The following is a 26,795-nucleotide window of genomic DNA, read 5'->3' on the forward strand; positions in this document are numbered from 1 at the left end:
CGGCTGGGCCCGTGAGCCATGGCCGCTGAGCCTGCGCGTCCGGAGCCTGTGCTCCGCAACGGGAGAGGCCACAACAGTGAGAGGCCCGCGTACCGAAAAAAAAAAAAAAAATTAGCATACTTATAAATCTAGAAAAAATGAAGACAGCATGGTATTGACAAAGGAACAGACATACATATCAATGGAATAGAAGACTAGAAATATCCCTAACACATATGGATGGAAATTTAGTATCTGATAAAAGTGATATTTCCAAAAAAATTTGAGAAAAGTTGGATGATCCAATAAATAATGTTGGACAACTATATAACTATCTCACATAAAGGAAAAGTCAGACCTATACTTCACCAATATATAATAAATTCTAGATGAATCAATAAACTTAAATGTAAAAACATTTTTAAAAAATCTACTATAAAATACCATGGGAAAATATTTTTATAATCCTAGAGTTGGGGAGAGAGAGTGTGAAGCAATGACATGAAAGCCAGAAGCCTTAAAAGATTGATAAATTCACATATGTAAAAATAAAAAATGTCTGCATGGCACAAACCACCATACACAAAATCAAAAGATAAATGCCATAGAGGGAAAAAAATTTACAACCTGTATCACAGACATATGTGTTCATTAAGTCTATGAAGAATGTCAAAAATGAACATTGATAATACGCTAATGTAAGGAAAAAGGCCCTCTCATATACTGCTGATAAGAACAGAAACTTCTATAATTCCTATGCAGGACAATCAGGCAGTGTCTGGCAAAAGAAAAATCATTCCATTAGAACAGCAATTCTATTTCCAGGAATTTAACCTATAAATGTGAAAAATCATCCATTTATAAGTTAGCTGTTACCACATTACTTGTAGTAAGTAGGATAACCTAAATGCCTATCAGTGGGAGGCCAGTATCACTCTATGGTACATCCAAACAATGGAATATTATGTAGTCATTAAAAATAATGAGGGCACTTAGTCCTGAAAATAGGAAAATTTATGTCCATGCAAAAAGCTGTGTACAAAAGTTCACAGATTTATTCATAAAAGCAAGCACTAGATGTCCTTTGGTGGGTAAATGAATAAACAAAACCGGTACATCCATACTATGGAATACTATTCAGAAATAAAAAGGAACAAACTATTTGATACATAAAATCATCTGGACGACTCTCTAGGGAACTACCGTTGAGTGAAAGGACGCCAATCCCAAATATATGATTCCATTCATATAACATTCTTGCAATGACGAATTTAATGGCAACCAGCTTGCCAGAAGATAAAGAGAGAGTAGGGAGCGGGAGGGAAGTAGGTGTGTCTATAAAAGGGCAACACAAAGGATCTCTGTGGTGATGGAACTGTTCTGTATGTTGACTGCAGCAATGCAATATAGTGGTTGTGATATTATAGGAGAGTTTTTTAAGATGTTACCACTGGGGAAAACTGGGTAAAGGGTATATGGGATCTCTCTGTATAGTTGTTTACAACTGCATGTGAAACTACAGTTATCTCAAAATAAGAAGTTAATAATTTAAATTTTTTAAAGAGAGCAAGAGAGAGGAGGAAGCCCTTTATCTACTGTTTTGCAAGGTCTCCAAGACATACTATTAGGTGAAAAAAGCAAAGCAGAGACTGATACATTATTATTTATGTAAAAAAGAAGAAAAATGTTTATATTTGTGTATATTAAAATGTCTCTGGAAAAGTAAACCAAAATCTGATAATACCATATACCTGTGGAAAGGAGGAACTAGGAAGCTAAAGGACAGATGTGGGAAACTTTTTCCTATAAACTCTCTTTTGTAGGTTATGAATTTTAAGACGTGGAATATATTGCTTACTCAAAAAACTAAAGTAGCAATTTGAGGATAACATTTAATTTAAATTCTTCCCTCACACTACATACCAAAGTCAATAACCATGAACAGAGTTAAAGCTTTAAAATTTTATACCTCTGGAGAAAAACTTTTCATCATAAAAGCAATTTAACAAATTGCAAACAAACAAGTAATGGATTTGACTAAACATTTAAAAGTTATGTATAACAAAAATTCCCCCAAATTTAAAAAAGTAAATAAACTTGGAAAAAATACTTGCAGTAAAGAGCTAAAAGGCACGTGGCTTATTTACATACATAAGGATCTCATACAAATTGGTAAGAAAACTACTAAGATCCCCAAACCTATAAATCAGCAGAAGATAGGAAGAAAAAAGAAAAAAAGAAAAAAATCAGAAAATCTAGTAAATATATGGGAAAGAACAAAACTCACTAATAACTGAAGAAATGCAAATTTTAAAAATGAAATGACATTTCCACCCCCCCCACCACCATTATATTAAATAAGAAAAACAAATGTATTTTGAAGAGTAATATCTCAGGCTGGCAAGAATGTGATTAAACCGGCACTGTTACACTGCTGGTAATTACAACTATTCTCCAAAGTAATTTGGCAATAATAATAAAGACTCATAAAATCCTGGTTTCAGAATATAGTTGTAGGAAATAATTTAAAATATTTTTAAAACGTTAAAAATGTTCTTTACAAAAGGACTCCTTCCTTTGAGGCTCATGCTATCCAACAGATGGTCACCCGCCTTTTCTTTGTTGAGATCTGAAGTCACCCCAATGTTCTTCCAAAGTCTTTGATACAAGTTCACAAAATTTTCTGCCCCAGTACTTGCTATTACAGCTTCAGAGTACACAGAAATGAAACATGCAAACGAATTCTAATTTTACTGTTCCTTGAATTTTTGTAGGTGTCATGACATTTGTCCCAAAGGAAATAAAATGCAAGCACTGCTTTGTTTTGCTTCCACAGGTCAGAAGGGTCTCTGCAGTAAAGGAATGGCAATTAAGTGTCCATTTATGGTTAGTTCAATGGCTCTATATTAAACTAGCTGTAACTTTCTAATTCAACACCTTATCTTCTTCCAGTACAGTGGGGTAGGATAGGGAGGAGATGGAGTGGAGTTGCTCTGCAATAATTTCTGATATTCAGATGAAAATAACAATTGCCATGTTTTTCCAAGTTGATTCTGATATCCAACCCATTCTATACAAATAAACAAAGAGTAGTTATCACATACCTGAGTTGCTGAACTATCAATATTTTTAGGTTGAGTATTAACAACAACACTTGGAGATGGAAGATCAGAGGACTCTTGAGTTTTTTTCTGGCTTGTATTGAGCGGATTAGATCTTTTCAGATTCTGTCTTGATACAGGTATAAGAGGTTTCAGGCGTTTCTTGCTACGAACCTGAGTAGGTTCATCAGACTCCAAACTATTCTTTGAACATATTAAAGACAAAAATCCCAGGGGTCTTCTGCCAGGTCTAGAAATGCAAATGTAAAGATATTCAACAATATCCAGGAAGATACATTCTTTTTTTTTTTTAAATATTTATTCACTAAATTATTCATAGGCAGGATATTGCAGCAAAGAAGCTGAAAGGAGGAATGTGTCAAGTTCTATAGGACATCTATATCTGTATAGTTAAACTTTTTTTTTTTTTTTTTTGGCCATGCCGCCCAGCATGTGGGATCTTAGTTCCCCGACCAGGGATCAAACCCATGCCCCCTGCATTGGAAGCACACAGTCTTAACCACTGGGCCACTAGGGAAGTCCCAGGAAGACACACTCTTAATGCCAACTTCTTTCCATGAATGCTAAAATGGCACGTATGATACCACAGGAGTGGCACACCTACTAAACACTGATACACTAAGTACTGATATCACTCTGCCATGACGTGTATTTGTGACAAAGGTCAAAGCTTACTCTAGAGCAGTACTTCTCAAGCCTGAAAGGCATACAAATCACGTGGGGACCTTTATCAAAATGAAGATTCTGACTGAGTTGGTGGGGAAGTGGGGCCTAAGTCCTGTATTTCTACTGAGTTCTCAAATGATGTCCCTGTTGCTGGTGCCAGGACCACACTTTGAGTAGAAGGGCTCTAGAGCAGGGGTCAGCAAGCTACGATCCACAGGCCAAGTGAAGTCCACCACCTGATTCTACAAATAAGTTTACTGGAACACAGCATGCTCATCTGTTTACATATATGGTTACATATTACATATGTGGTATATTATATATATACATACCACATATGTAATATGTAACCATATATGTAAAAAGATGTGATTACATATCTGTTGAGTAGCTGAGTAGTTGCAACAGAGATATATGGCCCACAAAGCCTAAAATATGTACTACGTGATCTTTTGCCCCCAAAATTTGCTGACCCTTGTTCTAGAATACTGCTTCTCAACTGTTTTAACCCAAACCCCCATGATGCTACCCTCATTCTATTTTCAGCACATCTCTACGCCAGAAAAGATGTAGTTTATATAACAAAAACACAGGTTCGTTAAATATGCCTTTTCAAGTTATACATGTCCTTTCCCCCACTTTCCTTTAGTGAAGACTAGTACATGTCCTCCCTCTCCAACTCACCAACTCCACGTTAATGATTTAAATGCTGCCAACAAGACAATAGTTATCCATAACCCAGAAGACTCACTTCTAGAGTATGAGGAAATAATGTGGGAGAGGCTGGCTTTGGGCTTAAATTCCACACTTAGTGTTATAGGGAGAAAGCCAGGGTTTATCTCTCTGGTATGCCACAAGAGAGAAAAACGCACACAGTACTTGGGACTTCAATAAAACAACCTACAGAGTTACTTCTGATGTTAGCCCTATGTCTCAGACCATCTACATCTGCACTGGCAGCTACTGTATGGTAGAATAAATAATTGTTAAAATAATAACCATGAACAAACTGGAAAAGAAAGTATGCAATACTAAATTCTAAAGATTTTCTATCTAAAATCAAAGTTTCAGCACTTAAAGTTAAGCTCTAGTCATAGGCAATGTCCTCCAAAAGTGTCTGACCTTACTGTATTTCCTCTGGTGACATCCCTTCCCTTTACATTTCTGACAGAGGGGTATGATTACAAAACACCATCCTTAGTACTGGACTTAGTCGTTATACATGTTACACCTGTTCCATATAGGTTATATTTATCCACTGAGACAGAAAAATGGAGAGAGAGAAACATTTATTAAAGATTTTCCCATGATACCTGGATAGTGGGGTTTTTGAAGACGATGTGATGCTATCCATTTGTTCAGACTTAGAAGCAGCACAAGTTCTTTTTTCCTTATCAGACACCCCTATCTCATCCTGAGGTAACTGAGATGTATTCTCTTCTTGTGTACCTGTTATTTTATCAAGAGGTTTAGATCTGATACTCTGAAAAGTTGGTTCAAGTTGCTCTTTCTGAGGTTCTGGGATTGTATGTGTGTTTCCTGAGGTAGGGAAGATAGCTTGTCCCTTGTAAGACTCTCCTTCAAAAAAGAAAATAAATGATAAGCACACATATTGAAATTAATACATCCAATTAAATTGCAATATTTGAAGAAGAAAACCCATGATATTCTATTATGAACCTACCCTAATAAGAGTAAGCTAAATTAAAAATGAGTGGACTATTAGGAATATTCTAATGGGTAAAAGCTATGGTAACAGCTTCTACCTTCAGATGTAAAATAGTCTTATCAATATATCTTGACTTAGAAAAGCATTCTCCATAAATATTTCTTGAACTAGCAAAATAAAAAAGTGATCACTTTCTAATTAAGGGTAAAGCTAAGGTCAGAATGGCCATCATCACAAAATCTACAGTCAATAAATGCTGGAGAGGGTGTGGAGAAAAGGGAACCCTCCTGCACTGTTGGTGAGAATATAAATTGGCACAGCCACTATGGAGAACAGTATGGAGGTTCCTTAAAAAAACTAAAAACAGAGCTACCATATGATCCAGCAATACTAATCCTGGGCACATAACTGGAGAAAACAATAATTCAAAAAGATACATGTACTCCAATGTTCATTGCAGCACTATTTACAGTAGCCGTGACACGGAAGCAACCTCAATATCCAACAGAGGAATGGATAAAGAAGATGTGGTACATATATACAATGAAATATTACTCAGCCATAAGAAAGAACGAAAAATGCCATTTGCAGCAACATGGATGGACCTAGAGATTGTCATACTGAGTGAAGTTAAGTCAGACAGAGAAAGACAAATATCACACGATATCGCTTACATGTGGAATCTAAAAAAATGGTACAAATGAACCTATTTACAAAACAGAAATAAAGTCACAGATATAGAAAACAAACTTATGGTTACCAAGGAGGAAAGGGCGGGGGGTAGGGAGAGGGATAAATTGGGAGATTGGGATTGACATATACACACTACTATATATAAAATAGATAACTAATAAGAATCTACTGCATAGCACAGGGAGCTCTACTCAATACTCTGTAATGACCTATATGGGAATAAAATCTTAAAAAGAGTGGAGTTATACATATGCATATGTATCACTTATACATATATAACTGATTCACTTTGCCGTACAGCAGAAACTAACACAACATTGTAAATCAACTATACTCCAATAAAAATTAATTAAAAACAAAAAAGGATAAAGCTAAGGACCTATAAAAACTCCTTAATACCCAGCTTTCTAATTCCTTAAATGTAGTTGTTGAGCTTTTACAGGAAATCCTGGAGGCATATGATTTTCTATTAAATACAGGATGAAAGTAGCTTTTCATGGCCACCAAAGTGCCAAATCTAAGATCTCAGAAGGGAAGAAAAACTTCTAATAATAAAGGCATGATTCTTAGAGAAAAATGAGCAAGATTCTGCTTCAATCCCAAATTTAAACAAGATATATCAAAAATAATCAGGGGTACTTAGCAAAATGCAATCACATTAAAATTTATTTTACTCACCTGTTTTCTCCAAAACATTTATTAATTCCTTTGAACACACCTGTTTTAAGAAAATTTACAAAAAAAATTAGAAATCTATGTCAAATAAAATTAATTTTATTTTCTTCTTTCTTTATTTTATTTCCTTTTTTCTTTTTTAAGTAAAGAAAACCTGTATTTCCCAGAAAGCTAGGGTCAGACATGTTTTATGGGAATTCTACCAAACATTTATGAAAAAGACACTGCAACTATTTAAATTATTCCACAGCATAGCAGAAGAGGGAAAGCTTCCAAATGCCTTTTATAAATCAAGCATCATATTGATACCAACTAACCAGTCTCAAATCAGTGCAAAAATATCAAATGAAATATGACAAGCATAATTTAGCAGCACATCAAAAGACTAAAACATCACGATCAAATAGAGTTTGTTTGGGAATTCCCTGGCGGTCCAGTGGTTAGGACTCCACATTTTCACTGTTGAGGGCGCGGGTTCAATCCCTGGTCAGGGAACTAAGATCCCACAAGCTTGGAGGCACAGGCAAAAAAAAAACAAAACAGTTTGTCTCAGGAATACAAAGATGATTTAATATTATAAAACATATTAATAAAAATCAACAGATCTGAGGAGAAAAATAATATCGTCTCTCTATTTGCAGGAAAAGTGTCCAATAATATCATTCTTTAAAAAAAATGTAAAATTGGACAGGCATTTTCTTAGCACCGTAAAATACAACTATTGCAATCCAAAAGGCAGCATCCCACTTCATAAACACTAGAAGTATTCCCATTAAAGTCAGGAATAAGAAAAAGTTGTCCACTATCAGGACTATTTTCTGATTTTTTAAAGTTATATTAGCCAATATAATTAGAAAAGAAAGAAATTAAAGGTGTAAAAAGTAGAAGAGAAGAATTAAAATTATATTTGCAGATGATATGACTGTTTACTAAGAAAATTCAAGAGAACCAACTGAAAAATTACTACACACAATGAGGGTAATTCAGTAAAGCTCTCTAGATTAAAAAGAACTCAATGATAATAGCAACAAAAAAGATAAAAGTCTTAGATATAATCCAATAAGAAATGTACCAGATTTATATGAAGAAGAACTTAAAATACCCCTGAGAGACAGACACATAAGAAGTCTTAAACAATTGGAAAGACACACTGTGTTTCTGTACAGGAAGATTCAACCTCACATTTATGATGTCAATTTTCTCTATGTTCATCTGTCAACTTAGTATGATCCTAACACAAGTACCAATAGGGTTTTTTTTTTAAGCTCTGAATAAGCTAATTCTGAAATTAATATAAACTTTAAAACATATAAGCAGACTTCCCTGGTGGCACAGTGATTAAGAATCTGCCTGCCAATGCAGGGGACACAGGTTCTAGCCCTGGTCCAGGAAGATCCCACATGTTGCTGAGCAACTAAGCCCATGTGCCACAACTACTGAGCCTGCGCTCTAGAGCCTGCGAGCCAGTTACTGAAGCCTGCGCGCCTAGAGCCCGTGCACCACAACAAGAGAAGCCACTGCAATGAGAAGCCCGTGCACCGCAATGAAGAGTAAACCCCGCTCAATGCAACTAGAGACTGTCTGTGCGCGGCAACGAAGACCCAACACAGCCAAGAAAAAAGAAAAAACATAAGCGACTAGGAAAAACTTGGAAAAAGAAGAAAATTGTACTGGGGGATGGGGAGAGGGACAGACTATCCCTTTTCTTTTTTTTAAAATTAATTTATTTTTGGATGCGTTGGGTCTTCATTGCTGCGCGCGGGCTTTCGCTAGTTGTGGAGAGTGGGGGCTACTCTTGTTGCGGAGCACGGGCTCTAGGCACAAGGGCTGCAGTAGTTGTGGCTTGCGGGCTCCAGAACGCAGGCACAGTAGTTGTGGTGCACAGGCTCAGCTGCTCCGCGGCATGTGGGATCTTCCTGGACCAGGGCTCGAACCCGTGTCCCCTGCATTGGCAGGCGGATTCTTAACCACTGCGCCACAAGGGAAGCCCCCAGACTATCCTTTTTTAAGATAGTAAAGCACTTAAAAGCTACAATAATTAAAACAGTGTGATACTGGCCCCAGAACAAATAGGTAAATCAATGAAGAAGAAAGGAAAGTTCAGGAATATGCCCAAATATGTATGGGAATTTAATATCTGACAAAAGTGGAATTTCATTTTTTTTTTAAAAAAGTACACCTTTATTTTATTTTTTGCCCACACCGTGCAGCATGCAGGATCTTAGTTCCCTGACCAGGCATTGAACCCTTGCCCCCTGTGGTGGAAGCTCAGAGCCTTAACCACTGGACTGCCAGGGAAGTCCCCAAAAGTAGAATTTTAAATCAGTGGACAAAAGATGAATTATTCAATAAATGGTGCTGGGACAAATGGATAGGCATCTAGTGAAAATTAAGTTGGTTCCACTGTTCTTAAAACCAGAATAAATTCTATACAAATCAATAATATTAATTAAAAGAATTTATATTAAATTCAAGGTAGAACTTCAGTGTATAACACACTCCATAAGCTATACATAAAAAGACTAATAGGGACTTCCCTGGTGGCACAGTGGTTAAGAATCCGCCTGCCAATGCAGGGGACACGGGTTCGAGCCCTGGTCCAGGAAGATCCCACATGCCGCGGAGCAACTAAGCCCGTGCGCCACAACTACTGAGCCCACGTGCCACAACTGCTGAAGCCCGTGTGCCTACAGCCCGTGCTCCGCAGCAGGAGAGGCCACCGCAATGAGAGGCCCGTGCACCACAAGGAGGAGTAGCCCCCACTCACTGCAACTAGAAAAAGCCCACGCACAGCAATGAAGACCCAACGCAGCCAAAAATAAATAAGTAAATACATTAATTTTTTTAAAAAAAGACTAAGAAAAAAAATTTTTTTTTTTGGCCATGCTGTATGGCTTGTGAGATCTTAGTTCCCCTACTAGGGATCGAACCCAGGTCCCAGCAGTGAGAGCACCCTAGTCCTAACCACTGGAATGCCAGGGAATTCCCCAAAAGACTGATATATCTGATTACAGAAAAATAAAAAGTATTTGCATGTCTATATGAGTACAGTGTATATACATTCTAGAATTTAAAATTATAACTTCGGCTATTTATAAGCAATTTTTTATCGTTAAAATGCTGAAAACAGTTTAGAAAATAAAAGCCACAAACAGGCCCAAGAGACACTATACATACTTTTCTTATATATTTAGTCACACCAATGTATATCCATCATTTTTTAAATGGCCTTTTTTTTTTTTTTTTTTTTTTTTTTTTTTCGATATGTGGGCCTCTCACTGTCATGGCCTTTCCCGTTGCCGGACACACAAGCTCAGCGGCCATGGCTCACGGGCCCAGCCGCTCCGCGGCATGTGGGATCCTCCCGGACCGGGGCACGAACCCGTATCCCCTGCATTGGCAGGCGGACTCTCAACCACTGCACCACCAGGGAGGCCCTAAATGGCCTATTTTAAACTGGTGACCTAGTTTTGCATATAGTGATGTACTCTGATCTTTTTTCCATGTCATTAAATATACTTTTAAAATAAAATGAAACAATGTCTGCATGCAATGCTGACAAAATGTTGAAACAGGATGACTGATACATAGGGATACATTATACTTGCCAGTCTACCTTCTTAAATGTTTGAAAACTTTCACATTAAAAAGTTTAGCAAAAAAAGTCTGCATGAGAAAATCACAAAAAGTAGAATTAAAAGACAACAATCTGAGAAAAAAAAATTTGCAACTCATATCACATACATACAAAACAGAGAGTTCCTCCAAATCTACAAGACAAAGATCAACAAACCCAATTGAAAAATGGGTAAAGAGTATAGAGTCATGTCAAAGAAAAGGAAATACAACTGGTTCTTAAGCATATGAAAAGATGTTCAACCTTACTCATAATAAGAGATATTAAAAACTATTCCAGGATACCATTTTTTAACCTATCAGATATGGCAGAATACACCGCCTCTGTTGTCTACTATCATCTAAGGACTATTGGTCTTCAACTGTCCCTTTGAGAATATAGATTCTTATTTTTCCATAGTGTTGTTCTATAGTGTAGTAACTTATGATATTACCAGAAACAAAAACAAGAGGGTGCTTAAGAAACTTACAACACAGTGGCTGGTAACTGAATCTGCACTGTATTGTCAGGCAACCCTGAGGTAGTGATGATTGAGCTAAAGAAGTCTGTGTTTTGCAAGGCAGTGTTTCATAAATGAAGAGACAGCAAAAGAAAAGCCTGGGACATGAGTACGGCGCATTTGAGAAACTGAAAGATGGTCAATATGGCTAGCAAGGCAGAGACCAGCACAAGATGAGATTAGACACAGAAAACAGCCAAACAAAAACAGTGCCTTAGAGGTTCTGGTTTTATTCCTAAGAGCAATGGGAAGCTTTAAGCATTATGATAATGGTAGTGATGATATCACTATTACCATTTTACACAGTAGGGAACTCATTCAAAGAAGTGAAGAATCTTGCCTAAGATCCCACAGCTGTTAAGTGGTACAGCCAAGATCCACATCTGTATGATGCTTTCAGCTTAATTTTTAGTCAATGACACTGAGCTGGGAATGGGTTTTCTGATTAATATCCATCAATTTTCACCTAGAACTGGTTGAAAGTAAAAATCCAAAACTGGTTTTATCTGGATTATTTATGGTAAAAAGTATCAGAGCTATCTTTTTTTTTTTTTTTTTGCGGTATGCGGGCCTCTCACTGTTGTGGCCTCTCCCGTTGTGGAGCACAGGCTCCAGACGTGCAGGCTCAGCGGCCATGGCTCACGGGTCCAGCCACTCGGCGGCATGTGGGATCTTCCCAGACCAGGACACAAACCCGTTTCCCCTGCATCAGCAGGCAGACTCTCAACCACTACGCCACCAGGGAAGCCCCTAGAGCTATCTTTATATAAAGAGTCTAAAGGAAACAGAAAAATAGATCCGTTGAAATATGGCCGTCTTACTTGCTTAATGATTCCATCTTACCTCAGAGGTATATTTTTGACAATCATCTCTTAAAGTGAGTGAACTTTTTTTGGCAGGAGGAACATGGTCACTTTCGTCAAGCCTACAGTGAAATCTCTTCCTAGATACAAGATCCAAATTAGCAGGAGGCTTTTCAGAATCATCTCTTCCAGAATTAGATAAACAAATGTCATCCTGACCAGCTGAAGTTACTGGAAAACTGATACTGCATAGAAAATACACACACATTAAATTAGTTATTTTATGAGGTTAAAGCCTGAGCTATTCCAGTGAAAACTGCCAAAAAACTTCAAAGTAACTAATATATACATGGCCATGGCCACAAAAATGTTAGTTTTGAGCTCCATTCATACTTAAAAGCTCACAACTTAAGTTCCATAATATTGAATTAAATCTGAGGCATAAAAATAATGTTTTCTTCGTCAGTAAAGTTAAATTTTAGTCTAAAATGTCTCTTCCTAATATAAAAGGCTTCAATTTCTAATGTTACTTGATAGACAATTAAGCATCTTAACCAATGACTATTAAAATACAACTTAAGAATTCTACAGCAAAGAATTAAAATAAATATCAAAAATATTTTTAAATGTATCCTTTGTACTATTTTTGCAACTTTCTGTGAATGTATATTTATTTCAGAATTTAAAAAATATATAAATGTATACAAAGTAACCTTTATGATTCAGATTGCTAAATTTTTTTGGCTTTCAAAATATTTAAAATACCAACAAAGTTTCATACAAAAGTATTATATTATACATTTAAATGGCATCTTTATCAGATATAAAATCAGTAATTTCTTCTCTAATTTACCACATAATTACTAAATAAGATCTCCATGACAATTACAAATAATGTTTGTGAATGGCTTGTTCAATCAATACTATTCAATTCATAAAGCATCCCTTCCCCGTAGCAAAAACAGTTTAGTTGATTCATTACCTCATGTCCCCCCTTTCTTCTGTATTCACTGATTTGACCAATATGGGGGCTGGCAGTAAAGGGTTTGGCATTAACTGCATAGTGGTATCAGCAAATTCTTCTACTGCATTGGTTGGGATTTCCACCAGAGTTAAAATGAATGCTTGTTCATCCTCACCTTCTTGATGTACATTAGCAACTAGATTCATTATCAAAGTTTAAAAGTTAGTAATGAAAAGCTGAACCATGAAATGACAGAAAATCATTAATTTATTTCACTTCTAAAAAGTCTCATGACAACTTATCCCGAAGAATAAAAAACTAAATTATACCCCTCAAGAAACAAATAAACAAAAATTTCGTAAAGGATAAAGATGATTCACTATGGAGAAGATTTACAATTCCTTTTTTTTAAAGATTTATAATTCTGAATAACAAAACTTATATACAAAATACTTCAAGTCTGTTTTTTTTTTTAAGGCCATCATAGACCAACAAAAACTGCTTTGTTTTTCCATAGTTAAATGGGCAGTAAAAAACATACTATTAGGTTCTAAGACTCTACTGAAGCAGATTATCATACCTGTTAAGTCTTGAGGATTGTTCATATTCTCTTGTTGGACTTCTGGAATACTACACTGCCATAAAAAATTAAAATGAAAGAGTGAGGTTGACCAAATCTCAGTTTTAAAAAGTTTTCCTGACAATGTGATACTGTGAACAGGTATTGTTTCAAAAGTCAACAACTTATCTAACCTATATACAGAATTTTTCAAGTGTTTTGAAACTTTTAGTTGTACCAATAAAATTCTGATTCACTTAAATAAACACACATATATATATATACACAAGGGAATTATGACTAAATTGTTAAATACGTGTAAGCTATGAAATGATTTTTGAAGTAACAGAAAAGGGAGATACAAACACTTCAACCTTCTCTCTATCCCCATCACAGCAGCCACTGTACCATTAGTAGGTGACACGTATATGGAAGCAAACTGGTCTCCTTGCCCCCAGCATGGTTCCCTCCAATCTGTTTTCCACAAAACTGTAAACATTGTTTTCTCTAAAATGCAATTCCAATTGTAATTCTCTACTGCTTAAGATCTTAAAACTTTCATTTTGCAACCAACAATGTCAGTAATTGACTCAGGCAAGAATCATCAATGCATACTAAATTACTTACTAAGTGGAGAAGATGCAATTATAATGGAGAAAACTGGTAGGTACCATTCTACCCAAGTGATCAGTCAGAAACACCAATAATGGGACAAACCAACATTATGTGTCCCCTGATATGATGCAAAAGAAGAGCAAAACATCACTTATGTAGTACTCTTGCAAAAAAACGTTTAACCTGAATCTAGTAATGAGGAAGCAGCAAAAGAAATCCAGATTATAGACTAACTTGGACTCTTCTAAAATGTCAAGTACACAAAAGAGGAAAAAGGGCAAGAGGACTACTCTAGATTAAAAAAGTAAGAAGAAATGACAGCTAAATGCATTGTAAGAGGTTTGACTGCAACTATATATTACACATTATTATTAAATCAATGCTAGGTAGTATGGTAATATTGAGTCTGGCAATAGTATTGTCATTTTTCTGTAAGAGAACGTCCTTGGTCTTAGATACAAGCTGGAGTATTTGTGGGTGAAGACTCATGTCTACAACTTACTTTCAGATGGTTTAGTTGTTTTAAAGTACCTACCAAGATGGAGAGCAGCACAGAGAGAAAATAATGTTCAGAGCTAGGTATGCACGCAAATGAGGCAAAATGTTAACAGATTTCTATGCAAGATTCTTGCAACTTTTCTCTAATTTGAAGTTATTTCAAAATAAAAAGTAAAAAGTAAAAAGTTGGGTGGTAGGGGAAAATCCCATAACTTTGGATGTAACCCAAACTCCTTAGCAAGCCATAAAAATTCATTTTATGATCTGTCCCCAGGCTATCTAACTTCATCTCTAAGCACTTTCTTCATTTATATTCCACTCATGGCTACTTATACAGTCCCTGAGCATGTCATACTGTTTCACACTTGTTCTTTGTACATGTTCCTCTCCCTGTAACTGGCTAATTCATACTTGTTCTTCCAGATCAAGGATTTGCTCAGTGCTGGATGCACATTAGAATAACCTGGGGAACTTTAAAAAAAAAAAAAAAAAAGCTAATGCCTGGGCTCCGCCCACTGCCCCCACCAGATTAGTTTTGCTGGATTGGGTTGAGGGCCGCTCCAACTGAGTCTCACACAACTCTCTTTCATAACACCTATCAGACTGAGTTTAACCATTCATTTACTCACCTGTTCCTCACAAGGTTGTGTTCCAAGTATCTCACACAGTACTGCACACACATCTCAATAAACACTTGCTCTGAGAATGAACTTCTCAGATCCAGGGGCTAAGAAGCAAGAGTTCTCTCTGTACAAAACACTTCCTTTTTCAAAGCTTTTACAGCAAAGCTAGGTATTGGTTATTTTATCTCTATGTTCCAGAGACTAAAAACATATTCAATACATTCTTGCAAAGGCAAAATTATAGGGACAGAAAACAGATCAGTGATTGCCAGACATGAGAGTGGGAGAATGGTTGACTAGAAAACTGCACTGGGGACTATTTTGGAGCAATAAAACTGTTCTTGGGAAAGAAAAAAGATCAGTGGTTGTCAGGGGTGGGGGGGTGGACAGGAGTAACTAAAAAGGACCCTGGAAAAGTTGGGGAGTGATGGAACTGTTCATGTATTGGTTATATGATTATATATGTTTATGAAAATCTGTAGAACTGAACACTAAAAAGGGTAAAGTTTATTGTGTGTAAATTAGAACTTAACGTTTTAAATAAGGAATAAACAGCTGGCCACCCCGTTATATTTTACATTCTTTTACCTCTGGCACATGAAGTATAAGCATACTGTCTCCGTTAGAGTCCTTTCCCAGGGGCTCTTCGACAGAACTCTCACCAAGACCCATACCCAAACCAAGTGTGTGGGGCCTTGACTCAGACGAAACAGGAGCAACTGAAGACAGCTGAACCTCTGCAGACCTCCCTTCTTCATCTTCATCTCTGAAAGACAGATTAGTATGTATCTGAAATCAAGGAGACAATCACAGAACTATGTTTAGAGCTAGGTATGTCAAAGTTCATCTAATTTAATGGTTTTCAAACTTTTAAGACAGATTTAATGCAACTGAACAAATTCTTACAGCTACTGCTTATGCCTATAGTTGACAAAGAATATAAATCAAATCCCAAAATATCTTTCCTCTTTTACCTTCCAGTTAGGCGTGCTTCTTGTGAAATACTGGTTTCTTCAATACCGTGTACAGATGCCAATTTGCTCTGCTCCTTACTCTCTGCTGTTGTAACTGATTCAAGGATTTTATCTTCTAATTCTCTCCCTTTAGAAGCATTTTTCTCAGGTTCTTAAATAAAAAATACATTTAAAATATAGCCCAAAATAGTAAAGTCAAAATCTCCATATTAGAAACATATTCTGTTTTCAAAGATCACTACATAGTGGCTCTTCCAAACTTCTCTTAATCCAAAAAGCAAGCTTATTCACATGGCAAAAAGGTGGTCTGCGTCAATTACACTTTTTAACATAAATGAGATAATTAACGAGTCTGCACTGCACATATTTCACTCCTGGCAGCCACAGCTATTGTATCTCTACTTTACTGTAATAGCAGTATAATCAGAAACCCACATACAGAAGAGGTTTAGAGGTGGGTACACATGAGGCCTGGCTGGTTCCACCTTGTGGGAAGTGTTGGGGAGGGAGCTGTTCTGTAATGAATAATGTCAAAAAGCAGAAGAAAATGACATCTGTATAAAAGAGGTAACTGGGGTCTGCACACTGAGAGACCTTCCGGGTACTGCTCAAGCCAAAGTAATGAATTAACTAATTGAACCCCAGGAATTGTTGGCTAAAAGAAAATCCCAGAGATCAAGAACCCCAAAACAAGGAAAAGATGATGCTAACCATCCAGATCTTCTACATATGGGGTTGAATATAACCTAGGCAGCCTACCACTTACACTGCTTTTCCTGCTCCCACTAGTACCCTTGGGACCTTGGCAGGGAGGGGACATGGAAAATATAGTGAGGCTATTGAAAAAATGAAGAGCACTATGCAATCATACGGACAGATTTTTTTTCAATATATTAATCTTTAAAAACAGCACTAACATATAAAGAACTCAATAATAAAAAGACAAATAACTCAATTCTAAAAAGAGCAGAGGGACTTCCCTTGTGGTTCAGTGGTTAAGACTTGGCCTTCCAACATAGGGAGTGCGGGTCTGATCCCTGGTCGGGGAGCTAAGATCCCACATGCCTCACAGCCAAAAAAAAAAGCAACAAAAAAAACCAAAACAGAAGCAATACTGTAACAAACTCAATAAAGACTATTTATTTATTTATTTATTTTTTTGCGGTACGCGGGCCTCTCACTGTTGTGGCCTCTCCTGTTGCGGAGCACAGGCTCCAGACACACAGGCTCAGTGGCCATGGCTCACGGGCCCAGCCGCTGTGTGGCATGTGGGATCTTCCCAGACCAGGGCACAAACCCGCGTCCCCTGCATCGGCAGGCGGACTCTCAACCACTGCGCCACCAGGAAAGCCCTCAATAAAGACTTTAAAAATGATCCACATCAAAAAAAAATCTTAAAAAATAAAATAAAATAAAATGAGCATAGATCTTCACAGACATTTCTCTAAAGAAGATATGCAAATAAGCACATAAAAAGATACTCAACATCATTAGTGAACAGGGAAATGCAAATCAAAACCACAATGCGACACCATAGAAATACAAAGGATCATAAGAGACTACTACAAACAACTATATGCCAATAAAATGGACAACTTGGAAGAAATGGACAAATTCTTAGAAAGGTACAACCTTCCAAGACTGAACCAGGAAGAAACAGAAAATATAAATAGACCAATCACAAGTAATGAAATTGAAACTTCAATTAAAAATCTTCCAACAAACAAAAGTCCAGGACCACATGGCTTCACAGGCAAATTCTATCAAACATTTGGAGAAGAGCTAACACCCATCCTTCTCAAACTCTTCCAAAAAATTGCACAGGAAGGAACACTCCCAAGCTCATTCTACGAAGCCACCATCACCCTGATACCAAAACCAGACAAAGATATCCCAAAAAAAGAAAATTACAGGCCAATATCACTGATGAACATAGATGCAAAAATCCTCAACAAAATACTAGCAAACAGAATCCAACAACACATTAAAAGGATCATACACCATGATCAAGAGGGATTTATCCCAGGGATGCAAGGATTCTTCAATATATGCAAATCAATCAATGTGATACACCATATTAACAAATTAAAGAATAAAAACCATATGATCATCTCATGAGATACAGAAAAAGCTTTTGACAAAATTCAACACCCATTTATGATAAAAACTCTCCAGAAAGTGGGCATAGAGGGAACCTACCTCAACATAATAAAGGCCATATATGACAAACCCACAGCAAACATCACTCTCAATGGTGAAAAACTGAAAGCATTTCCTCTAAGATCAGGACCAAGACAAGGATGTCCACTCTCGCCACGATTATTCAACATAGTTTTGGAAGTCCTAGCCACAATAATCAGAGAAGAAAAAGAAATAAAAGGAATACAAATTGGAAAAGAAGAAGTAAAACTGTCACTGCTTGCAGATGACATGATACTATACACAGAGAATCCTAAAGATGCCACCAGAAAACTACTAGACCTAACCAATGAATGTGGTAAAGCTGCAGGATACAAAATTAATGCACAGAAATCTCTTGCATTCCTATACACTAACAACAAAAGATCAGAAAGAGAAATTAAGGAAACAATCCCATTTACCACTGCAACAAAAAGAATAAAATACCTAGAAATAAGCCTACCTAAGGAGGTAAAGACCTGTACTCAGAAAACTGTAAGACACTGATGAAAGAAATCAAAAATGACACAAACAGAGAGATATACCATGTTCTTGGATTGGAAGAATAAATATTGTCAAAATAACTATACTACCCAAAGCAATCTACAGATTCAATGCAATCCCTAGCAAATTACCAATGGCATTTTTCAGAGAATTAGAACAAAACATTTTACAATTTATATGGAAACACAAAAGACCCCGAATAGCCAAAGCAATCTTGAAAAAGAAAAACAGAGCTGGAAGAAACAGGCTCCCTGACTTCCGACTATACTACAAAGCTACAATAATCAAGACAGTATGGTACTGGCACAAAAACAGAAATATAGATCAATGGTACAGGATAGAAAGCCCAGAGATGAACCAACACACCTATGGTTACCTAATCTATGACAAAGTAGGCGAGACTATACAATGGAGAAAAGACAGTCTCTTCAATAAGTGGTGCTGGGAAAACTGGACAGCTACATGTAAAAGAATGAAATTAGAATACTCCCTAACACCATACACAAAAATAAACTCAAAATGGATTAAAGTCCTAAATGTAAAACCAGACACTATACAACTCTTAGAGGAAAACACAGGAAGAACACTCTTTGACATAAATCACAGCAAGATCTTTTTTGACCCACCTCCTAGAGTAATGACTATAAAACAAAAATAAACAAATGGGACCTAATTAAACTTAAAGGCTTTTGCACAGCAAAGGAAACCATAAACGAGACAGAAAGACAACCATCTGAAAGGGAGAAAATATTTGCAAGCAAAGCAACTGACAAGGGATTAATCTCCAAAATATACTAACAGCTCATGAAGCTCAGTATCAAAAAAAACCCAAACAACCCAATCAAAAAATGGGCGGAAGACCTAAATAGGCATTTCTCCAAAGAAGACATACAGATGGCCAAGAGGCACATAAAAAATGCTCAACATCACTAATTATTAGAGAAATGCAGATCAAAACTACAATGGGGTATCACCTCACACCGGTCAGAATGGCCATTATCAAAACATCTACAAACAGTAAATGCTGGAGAGGGTGTGGAGAAAAGGGAACTCTCTTGCTCTGTTGGTGGGAATGTAAATTGATACAGCCACTATGAAGAACAGTATGGAGGTTCCCTAAAAAACTAAAAATAGAACTACAGTACAACCCAACAATCCCACTACTGGACATATACCCTGAGAAAACCATAATCCAAAAAGACACATGCACCCCAATGTTCATTGCAGCACTATTTACAATAGCCAGGACATGGAAGCAACATAAATGCCCATGAACAGATGCATGGATAAAGAAGATGTGGTACATATATACAGTGGAATATTACTCAGCCATAAAAAGGAACGAAATTGGGTCATTTGTAGAGATGTGGGTGGACCTAGAATCTGTCATACAGAGTGAAGTAAGTCAGAAAGAGAAAAATATTGTATATTTTAATGCATATACATGGAATCTAGAAAAATGGTACTGATGAACCTATTTGCAGGGCAGGAATAGAGACGCAGACGTAGAGAATGGACGGACGTGTGGACATGGGCGGGGGGGCAAGGCGAGGTAGGATGAATTGGGAGATTGGGACTGACATATATACGCTACCATGTGTAAAACGGATAGCTAGTGGGAACCTGCTGTATAGTGCAGGGAGCTCAGCTCGGTGCTCTGTGGTGACCTAGATGGGTGGGATGGGGGTGGGTGGGTGGGAGGGAGGTCCAAGAGGGAGGGGATATATTATACATATAGCTGATTCACTTCATTGTACAACAAAAACTAACAGCAATTATACCCCAGTTAAAACACACACACACACACACACAATGAGATAGCACTTCACACCCACTAGGATAGCTATATTCAAAGAGACAAATAATAACAAGTGTCTGGGAGGATGCAGAGAAACTGAAACCCTCACCAAAGGTTGGTGAAAATATAAAATGGTGCAGCCACTTTTGTAACAGTTTGGCAGTTCCTCAAAAGGTTAAACACAGCATTACCACATGACCCAACAATTCTACTTGTAGGTATAAACCCAAGAGAAATAAAAATATATGTCCAAACAAAAACTTATAAATGACTGTTCTTAGCAGCATTATTTATAATACTCAAAAGTTGAATATACTAACCATTGAATTGTGCACTTTTTTTTTTGGCCACTCAGTACAGTTTATGGGATCTTAGTTCCCTGACCAGGGATCAAACCCGTGCCCCTGCGGTGGAAGCACGGAGTCCTAACCACCGGACCACCAGGGAAATCCTGACTTGTACACTTTAAATGGGTGAATTCTATGGTATGTGAATTATCTCAATAAAATTGGTATTTTTAAGAAGTGCTGAATAGTATATATGATATAGTATACATATATTTTTGTTCTTGCTGAAAGGAATATACATGTGTATACATATATATGTATGTGTGTATGTATATATATATGGGTGCTTGTGTGTATATATACACACCCTTATTTAGATGCATACGTGTATAAAACATTTTTAGAAGTCTACAATAAAAACTGATACTGGAAATGGGTTTGGGGCTGGGAACCAAGGAAGAAGGAGGTTTTAAAATTTTTGAATTTTGGGTACTGTCTTATTTTTTCCCACATGCAATGTATGCCTAAGAGATGTTTGCTTGAGTATTCATGTATAAACACACAGAAAAAAATATATATGAAGAGAAAGTTTGATCAAGTAAATATAGTGAAAGGGTAATAATTAGTGAAACTAGTTGGTGGGTTTATGGGTATTTATTTTATAGCTCATTCTACTTTCTGTATGTTTTAACTTTTTAATAGTTAAAATAATTGTAAAAACTGAATATTCCATTTGAAATGCTAATGAAATTTCTTGGGCCAAAGTAATTTTGTAACTTTCAAGGGAACAATAAAGTTTACCTCTTTGAATTTCCAATTCTTTAGTTACAAACAAACTGGGAACTTCCTGATGAGCACCAAACCTGCTGGTTCCTAAAATTTTCTTAAGATTTGGCTTAGGCTTGGCAAATCTACTTCTCATTCTCAAATTATTGGTCACTTCTGAAGTTGTCCTAGAAAGAGATGGGAAGAAAGAGAAATTAATCAACTGTGTAAGAATTCTCTCAGGATTCTGTGTAAGAATCTGGACCATGTCTGTAAAACTGGACTATATTTACATAAAACTGTTTCAATAATGCTTAAAGCACCCACTGTGGTAATTTTAATGTGCAAACCATTAAACTAAAATCAAAATCTGCTAAACCTTACTTTAAAGGGTGAAAAATTAGCACTGCCCACCTTACATTTATTTGTTACTCAAAGATATTGGCCAAATTGATGGTTGGTTTATATATACTTATTAATTGAACACTAATTTATTTTGTAAAACTCAAAAAACAATAATAGTTTAATAAAGCAAAATAAACCTGGATGATATAGAGTTTTCCTTTACTTCTTCCATTAAACCAATTTCTTCTTTAGTACTTTGTTCATCCAACATAATCTTGTTTTCTTCTACTGACGGAGATGTACTACTGATAGGTGAAGAAGGTTCCTGACATTCATGAACAATTTTGAGATTTGTATTATCTGGGCAAAAAGGAATATGGCTTTTATCGTTTGAATGAACATCAGGAAGTACACATACTCCTATTGCAGAAAAAAACAGAAAATTAAAATTGACCAAATACAAATAGATGTCCAAATAAATCCTTCAACATGCAGCAACAGTAAAATTCTATGTTATTTTTATTTTTAATTTTTTTTTTCTGGCCGCACCACGTGGCATGCAGGATCTTAGTTCCCCAACCAGGGACTGCACCTGTGCCCCCTTCAGTGGAAGTGGGGAGTCTTAACCACTGGACCGCCAGGGAATTCCCTAATTTTTTTTTTTTTGAGTAAACAATGTGTTAAAGATTTATTCAATTCATTAGGAGAGGACTAGCAGAATGATAAAATGGGTAAAACACATTTGAGAAACTATCTATGTTATTTTTAAAGTCTGCTCTTTTTGGCTCCAAGTTTAAATTTATGACCTCATATTTCATGCCACAGATTTGACATGTGCTAAGTTTAATAATTCTTACAGACTGAAACTTTTGTTATTATAATTAAAAATAAATCTTTTTGTTACTTTCAGTAACTATATAACCTCAGATGAATTTCCAGATAGGATTATCTTCATTTATAATTTTTTTAAACCTGTATTTTACGTTCTAGACATTTGTGACAGGCTATAATGCAATACTCTGCCATTGAAAAAGGAGCCCTATAGGGAACACAAATCAGAGACTTTCCTGATAACTATATAGTTATGGGCCAAGAAATCTGACACTTAAAACAAACGGCAGGTCACTCATCAGCAGTTAAAATGATTAACAGGATTATAAGTGACATGATTATTCATTTAATGTAAAGTAGAAGGTACTTTGATAGTAAAGGCCATAGCCGAAAATAAAATACTAAGAGTCTGAGTTGACATATTTTTTGGCTCAGTCCAAACAAACAGAATAGTCTAAATTATCTCAGTGACTACTATTGCCCCTTCATACTGTATTTGACTGTCATGTAATTGTGAAGACTATCTAAAGCAGCAGCTCCTTCGCTAAAGAAACGTGTGTGAAGAGATCAGTGATCAAGGAGTTCAGTTAACCAATGATGTTTATGATGATAAAGGTAGAGGATTCACTAGATTAACTATTCTACAAATACAAATTATCCTTAATAAACCCAGTGCACTATACTGAAATGGAGGCCATTAGAGGGCTAAGTAAGTAGTAAGTAGGATGGATCAATGCATACATATTACCTTTTCCAGAAAAATAACACAGTGATGCCAACTTCAAATGTAAAAGGCAGATATTCACTTAATATTCAAATATGGGTATATTTCTTAAAAGTTGGATTTTAAAGGTTTCTTTTTGTGGTAGGACTTATCTTTTATTCTTACCATCACTCTGTTCTGTACTGATCTCTGACTGCAACACCAGACCTCCCATTGTAAGTAAAGTTATGGCAGCTTCAGTGCTTCCATCGTTGGTACCTTGTGAAAAACCAGATCAACATTAAAATAGAAGAATGAATCGAGAAATTTATGTTTGGTTGCTTAGAAAAGAATTTTAATTTAGGTGTTTATCCTCTAGTAACAAGTTTCAAAACCCTCCATACCACTAACCCCTTACTAGGGTAGTGTTTCATTCAGCTTATATACTATAAAGAGAGCATCAACTGTTGACTTTTACTCACTGAAAATGCCTCCTTCTCGTGAAATAACTTAATACCTTCAAAGGAAATACATCTGTGCAAATCAGAGAAAATAAATACTTCTTTATCAAACATTTAATCACTCTCTAAAGTAGCATTCCAAGAACACAAGTTTCTCCTAGAGATAACATATTCAAACTGCTGGATCTTTCATTCAATTTTCCAGCAAACTGACTCATTTACTAATTACCACCACTATTAAATCACTCTGTTCGTTGGTGTTAATGAAGTATTTTTAGCTGTTTCCTTATTAACAGTTACCTGTTTCAGCTTGGGAATGTTCACCTGTGGTCATTTCCTAAAAGAGGAAAAGAAAGTAATAGCTTAGGTATTTTCCCAAACACATGTTCCATATCTCAAAGCACTACATTTTACAGGTCTTTCTATGCTTTTGGTTACAATGGAGTGGAAATTTATAATTATTCATAAACAAAACCAGAAATCATTTAAAAGCCAAATATTTTCATCTCTTGCTCCTTCTTTTACCTTTTGCTTGTATTATATGCAAATTTTAATTCTGATCATATGCAACAAGCATCTGCCTTTCTTACTTCTTCAATTTCATAACCCTTCAACTTTAGTCACATCTGCTGCTAGTTTTGACTCAATGGAAACCAAGGTCTGAACAATATCACAAATTTTTTACACTACTAGGTGGCTTAAAAATTAAATGAATTTTAATAAATTAAGAAGTTATAGGATCTATGTCCAGCATGACAGCATGAGGAGCTCTGCTGACCCTCTCCACAATGAAACTGGTAAAATTTATTAAAGAACCACCATTTAAAGCCTCTGGAAATGGTCCTAAGGGCGTAAGATGCACATATATTCGATAAAATTGTCGAAAATTCAGTAACAAAGGTGAAAGTCTGTGGTATTTGAGCTAAGACTGCTCTCTCCCTCCTTCCAGCTCAGTGAGGCAGACTCCACCTCAGACTGCTACGGCCAGGAAAACAGGGTCCCTTCTCCCTGCAGGCCCCACTTGGAGGGCTTTCAGCTCCTAATACCACAAGAACCTGGTGTCAGATTCATCAGAGATAATAATAGGCCAGTATCTATTATGAATATGGACAAAAGAATCCTCAATAAAATACTAGCAAACTGAATCCAACAACATATAAAAATTATATGCTATGGGGACTTCCCTGGTGGTCCAGTGGTAAAGAATCCACCTTCCAACACAGGGGACGGGGGTTTGATCCCTGGCCGGGAAACTAAGATCCCACATTTCGCGGGGCAACTAAGACTGAGTGCCACAACTACTGGGCTTACGTGCCTCAACAAGAAAGTCCCCATGCCACAAACTATGGAGCCCACACGCCTTGGAGCCCATGTGCCACAACGAAGACGTGACACAGCCAAAAAAGTAAAGAAAATAAATAAATATCAAAAAATATATATATGCCATGACTAAGCAGAATTTATCCCAGGGATGCAACTTTTGGTTTAACATCCAAAATTCAATCAATGTAATACATCATATCAATACAATAAAAGACAATTACATGATCATCTCAAGAGATGCAGAAAAAGCATATGACAAATTCCAGCACTCTTTCATGATAAAACACTCACACAAACTAGGAACAGAATGGAACTTTTTCAATTTGAAAAAGGGCATCTATGAAAAAAACCACATCTAACATCAAACTTAATGATGAAAGACTGGATGCTTTCCCCTACTTTTATTCAACATTGTACTGGAGTTCTAGACAGGGTAATTAGGCAAGAAAAGAAATAAAAGACATCCAGACTGGAATGTGTTATAAACTGAATTATGACTTACAGAAAGATATGTTGGAGTCTTAACCCCAGTACTGTGAAGGTGACCTTATTTGGAAATAGGGTCTTCCTAGATATAATCAAGTGAAGATGAGGTAATAGTGGATTAGAGTTAGCCTTAATCCAATAAGACTGGTGTCCTTATAAGAAAAGAAACACAGACACGCATACAGGGACAACACCATGTGGCAATAGAGGCAAAGGTTGCACTTGTGTTGCCACAAGCCAACGAATGACAAGGAATGCCAGCAACTGCCAGAAGGTAAGAGAAAGGCCCAAGATGATTTCTACCTCAGAGCCACCAGAAAAGCACCCATCACCAGGGGCATCTTGATTTTGGAATTCTAGCCCTAGAACTATGACAGAATAAATTTCTGTGGTTTTAAGCCACCCAGTTCATGGTACTCTGTTACAGCAGCCCTACAAAAGTAATACAGCAAGACAGAAGTAAAACTATCTCTATTCACATATGCCATGATCTTATATGTAGAAAATCCTAAGGAATCCACTGAAAAACTATTAGAACTAATAAATGAGTCCAGCAAAGTTGCAGGACACCAGACCAATATACAAAAATCAAACGTATTCCTATAAACTTGCAATAAACAAACCAAAAATGAAATTAAGGAAACAATTCCATTCACAATAGCATCAAAAACAACAATATACTTGAAAATGAAGTTAAGGAAATGCAAAGCTCATACTCTGAAAACTACAAAACACTGTTGAAAGAAATCAAAGAAAAGCTAAGTAAATGGGAAAATATCCCATGTTCATTGACTGAAAGACTCAAACATTGTTAAGAGGACAACACCTGCTCCCCCAACTGATCTACAGATTCAATGCAATCCCAACCAGAATCTCAGCTGATGTCTTTGTAGAAAATGACAAGTTGATTTCAAAATTCATATGGAATTGCAAGGGATCCATGATAGCCAAAACAATCCTAAAAACAGAATAAAATAGGATGACTTACACTTATTAATTCCGAAACTTATTACAAAGCAACAAATCAATAGAGCCTCACCAGCATAAAGACAAATAAATCAATGGAATAGAATTGAGAGTCCACATATCTGCAGCCAACGAATTTTTGACAAAAATAAAAGACCATTCAATAGGGAAA

General features: G+C 36.4%; 1 protein-coding gene across 1 annotated transcript in view; it reads right to left on the bottom strand.

The window, feature by feature from the left end:
• Positions 1–26,795, bottom strand: part of BDP1 (BDP1 general transcription factor IIIB subunit) — an 85,137-nt gene that overhangs the window by 828 nt on the left and 57,514 nt on the right. Inside the window, exons 28-40 of the mRNA XM_007457116.1 lie at positions 24,149–24,185; positions 23,574–23,666; positions 22,051–22,273; positions 21,545–21,696; positions 15,977–16,127; positions 15,581–15,768; positions 15,391–15,398; positions 13,288–13,342; positions 12,726–12,912; positions 11,784–11,988; positions 6,808–6,847; positions 5,081–5,345; positions 3,084–3,330 (exon numbers count right to left, since the gene is read on the bottom strand). Coding sequence (XP_007457178.1) covers positions 3,084–3,330; positions 5,081–5,345; positions 6,808–6,847; positions 11,784–11,988; positions 12,726–12,912; positions 13,288–13,342; positions 15,391–15,398; positions 15,581–15,768; positions 15,977–16,127; positions 21,545–21,696; positions 22,051–22,273; positions 23,574–23,666; positions 24,149–24,185 — 1,851 coding nt within the window. The remainder of the gene's footprint in view (positions 1–3,083; positions 3,331–5,080; positions 5,346–6,807; positions 6,848–11,783; positions 11,989–12,725; positions 12,913–13,287; positions 13,343–15,390; positions 15,399–15,580; positions 15,769–15,976; positions 16,128–21,544; positions 21,697–22,050; positions 22,274–23,573; positions 23,667–24,148; positions 24,186–26,795) is intronic.

Source organism: Lipotes vexillifer, unplaced genomic scaffold (assembly GCF_000442215.2).
Source record: "Lipotes vexillifer unplaced genomic scaffold, Lipotes_vexillifer_v1.1 scaffold241, whole genome shotgun sequence".
NCBI lineage: Eukaryota > Metazoa > Chordata > Mammalia > Artiodactyla > Lipotidae > Lipotes > Lipotes vexillifer.